The sequence below is a fragment of the Austrofundulus limnaeus genome, unplaced genomic scaffold, assembly GCF_001266775.1.
Source record: "Austrofundulus limnaeus strain Quisiro unplaced genomic scaffold, Austrofundulus_limnaeus-1.0 Scaffold392, whole genome shotgun sequence".
Taxonomy (NCBI): Eukaryota; Metazoa; Chordata; class Actinopteri; order Cyprinodontiformes; family Rivulidae; genus Austrofundulus; species Austrofundulus limnaeus.
This window is the reverse complement of record NW_013952794.1, coordinates 371,714-375,914: the sequence shown is the minus strand read 5'-3', so window position 1 is coordinate 375,914 and position 4,201 is coordinate 371,714. Positions and strand designations below refer to the sequence as shown.

General features: G+C 34.5%; 1 protein-coding gene across 1 annotated transcript in view; it reads right to left on the bottom strand.

Annotated features, from left to right (window-relative positions):
* Nucleotides 1–1,390: 1,390 nt before the first annotated feature.
* Nucleotides 1,391–4,201, bottom strand: part of LOC106528604 (solute carrier family 12 member 3) — a gene marked incomplete in the record, with an annotated part of 26,997 nt that continues 24,186 nt past the window's right edge. The window contains 2 exon segments of the mRNA XM_014023817.1: nt 1,391–3,155; nt 3,957–4,024. Of these exon segments, the coding sequence (XP_013879271.1) occupies nt 3,017–3,155; nt 3,957–4,024 (207 nt within the window).

The following is a 4,201-nucleotide window of genomic DNA, read 5'->3' as shown; positions in this document are numbered from 1 at the left end:
TAGATGTACTGTAAGTGTTATGCTACTGCACAGTAACTGTTCATGAAAAATTCGAATAAAGTTTTAAAAAACGAAAAAAAAAAAATTAGAAATCAGGGATGCACGATAAATTGGCAATAATATCGGTATCAGCCAATATTGGCCATTTTTTAGAATATCGTATCGATCCCATAAGTAAAACTGGGCCGATATTAATATCCGATATTGATTTCCCACTTTTTAGCTTTGTGTTTCTGTTCTGGGAGGGGAGATGGTTGGTTGAGCAGCATCTGTTTGATCGTGATAATGATAATGACACTGCACAGCCAGGAATGACTGAAGTAGGGAGCCATGTCAGAGGTCTGGTCGTTTATTTACAGTATCACAAAAAAAAGATCCAAGTGTATTTGTGCATATTTGAATAATACAATTTGTGTGTTTGTATAATATTGGTAAATATCGGTTATCGGCCATAACAGCAATAATTATAACGGATATCGATATCGGCTGAAATTTTCATATCCGTGCATCCCTAAATCATGTCTTACATCCTTAGACTTTGCATCCTAACGCTGAGGACGCTGGTTTTAGACCACTTGTCCTTATTTAGGAGGGCTACGGTTAAATAATATATTTAAACTTTTAACTGCTAATTGCTCAAAAACATTTGCTTTATGTTTATGAGGTTATTTTATAATAATGTTAAAGATCTACAGGAAATTTAAAAAACAATTGCACAAGCAAAACATTTGGAGGGGGTGGGATTGCCCCCAGGTGGCGCCCATGAGCAGTAAAAAAATCTAATTATCCTGTTTCACTATGGTAATTTTATAACAACATAAATTAAACAACACAATGAATAAATGCATAAAATATTCAGCAACCAGAGAACAAATCTTTAATTGTGTTTAATTCTTATAATAAATTAAATTTTATTTCTCTGCATCCCTTTTTTGACCCATGTCCTCCTGTCCCCATGGCTTCAGACATTCCAGACTAACCATTGCACATTTATATAAGTTTAAATTGGGGTAAAATCCTAGGGAGTTAAAGTGCATAACTTAATCTTCTGTAAAGCAAACAAAAAGTTGTGTAATAATTTATGCATTCATTGTCAATGGCATCAAAATGAGCTTTAAAGTGGCACTTAAACTTGTAAGTTTATGTTAACATAACTAGGCTTTAAAAATGTTTTAAAATAGCATTAAATTTGGCATTAAAAAGAATTAAATTTGATTGGCTGATTCCTGCAGAAACCCTGCTTTCTGTCTCCRCAGCTCCAGACATGTCCAAACATGCTTTATATGGAAAACTGGTTTGAACATGTGAATAGCAAACCAAAAATCCAAATCTGTCACGAGGAAGTGTCAGAAGTCAACAAACACTCTTGCAGCTCTGAATAGTTGTCACTTTATTCGTCATTACCTTAGAAAACAAATAAGGAATTATCACACACAAACAAAATAAACATGTACAAATTATGCACAATAATAAAGTTTAAAGAAAACARAAACAAAATAACCACTGAGTGCTTTTGTCCTAAACTAACCAGATAACCATCCTACTGAATCAACAGAAATGTCCACTYAAGATACCTTTTATATCTGAAGCTAAGTGAAAATGTTTTAAATATACCAAAGAAAATGTAAAAATTAACATTTTTACAAATAAAAAACATTCTCATGACTAATGACAAGTTGAAAAGAACAACTGTAAAACAATAGAGATATTTCCAAAACATGTTGATTCATTCTTTCAATATGAATTTAAAAAAAATAAAGCCAAAGTAAAGCAGTTTTATTGTTTGGTGATGTTGTTAGGGCAAAGATTGTAGCAGCTTCTAAAAAAMCAATTACTCAATGGTTGCTGTTTGCACACCAACAGGGGGTAAAGTGACATTGCTGCAAAACACGGTTACATGGTTTTGTCACATGGTGAATTTATGCAAACAAAAAAAGGCTGTCAGTAACAAGTTTGTTTCTACAGAAAGGAATCTTATATCTGGAACAAAAATAAAACATTCTTATTACAGAAAGTTGTGCAAAAGCCATTATCACTGATCAACATGAATGCAAGATATAAAGTAGCTAAAACCTCTATCATTATTGTTGATTAGTGGAAAAATGTAGTGTAGCTCTAAAGAGTACAAGTTAAAAAATGTGGTGGTGCTGTCTTAATATATATAGTTGTGGTTTTTATTTGGCTATGTTCACACTGCTGGTCTTCATGCTCATCTACAATTTTTTCTCAAATCTAATTTTTATTTTTGTGGTAGTTTATTACTGTTTTTTGTGTGGATGTTCACATTTTACTTTAAATGCAACCTCTAGCCTTTTAACATGCAGCATTATATTTTTTGAATAGGTGTGACATGCTGAAACTATTTTCTAAATCTATACATCCCAACACTAACATTACCATCCTATGTTGCTGTGGATTCTCAGTCATCCAGGACATGGGAACTTAAAATAAAAGATGATGCAACTGGACTTCTGTTCTGTAGCTGAAGATGTGCAAATTTCTAATATTTAAACTGCAAAATGTAGGTATCTGTATCTGCTTACCCCACCTCACTGACGTAAAAGTTGAATTAAATGCTCCATCTTTCTTCAGACTGAGGTTGCTTTGAAAAACCTATGTTCATTTTAGTACCACATACTACATAGGGGCACATTTGCCTGCAGTGTGACTGTAGSCCTATACTCGAGGAATCAATACCAGGAATCACTTTGTACACCTCAGTAAATTGAATTGCTTTATTTTCATCAATGTTCTCATGTTCATCTATCATTTTTGATKCACCCTACATTGCTAAATTTGATTTATAATAAATGTTTAAAGCTTTAAAATATGTGATTAGCTGCATAYTTTAGATTATTATGATCAACAGGAGCTATGAATCTTAGCATGTGTTGTTAACAAATTTTATAAGAATTTTGCAAATCATACAACTTGAATTTATCAATTTCAGAGTTATTTAAAATCAGTGCATTGAGTTTTCCATTTCTGTATGACTCCTCCATCCTTCATAGTTTATTTACTGACAATAGAAGGTGAGGACGTTCTGTTGGTTTCCTCGTATTAACACAGCGGGGCAGTGGAGACCACAGGTCAGAGTGTCCAACCAGGCCATGTACAGAGCACTGGGACAGTCACTCTGAGGCACCGGAAGGCTCCTGAAAGAAAAAAAATCAGGTTTATTTGATCTGAAAGCAAGACAAGAGTAGGTACTGAAGTGCTTCATCATAACAGTGTATCATTTTTCACGTCTATCAACTAAAACTTTTGGTAAATGATGYAGCAGTTTTACAGGAGGTGGCCAGCCTGGTGTCATGGTGTGACAACAACACACTCACTCTTAATAGTTACTTCCTAAGAAGCCTGAGGAAGTTTGACATGTCACCTAAARTCCTCAGAAACCTTTACAGATTTGTGGATCGCAAACGCCTGCAGAGGGTGGTGAAGACTGCAGAGAAGATCACCAGCACTGACCAGACCACCTCCACTCACCCAACCCACACCCAACATGGACTATTCACATGTCTACCCTCGGGACGGTGGTACAGAAATGTGAAATGCGGAAACTCCAGACTTAACAACTCTTCCCATCAGACTCTTAAATAACCGAATGTTTTGTTTTCCAGATTCATCTTGAAAAAGGCATTTTTATTTTTAATGTGTCTTCCTGGTTAAATAAAGGTTAAATAAATCTCTTTTCTGTAAAGTACTTTTTGTTTTTTTCTTTTACTTTTAAATGTCTATTTTTATTTCTCTCTCTGCCTGGCATGACAACAAAGCTAGAATTGCATTGCTCAGAGAAACATGTTTCTATTTGTGCATATGACAATGAACACTTAAAATCTGGAAATTTTACAGTATTCTGTTTGAATATGCACTCCGTTTACTGAAACATAATGCACATTTACTGAGCTTGTAATATATGGAATCTGTTTAGACAATGTAAACTTTGTACTCACACAATAACAAGAGCGGTATGTTGTGAATTCTTTCGAATGATTTCATTCAGCCTCACTTTACTCTGCGACTATAAAGGAGGAAGACAAAGAAATTGAGTCAAAACCACTTAAATAAGAGAAAGACTTAAAAACAGATTTAGACAGTTTTTCATCCATCCATCCATCCATCCATCCATTTTCTGTACACGCTTCTTCCTTTTCAGGGTTGCGTGGGTCACTGGTGCCCATATCCAGCAGTCACAGTG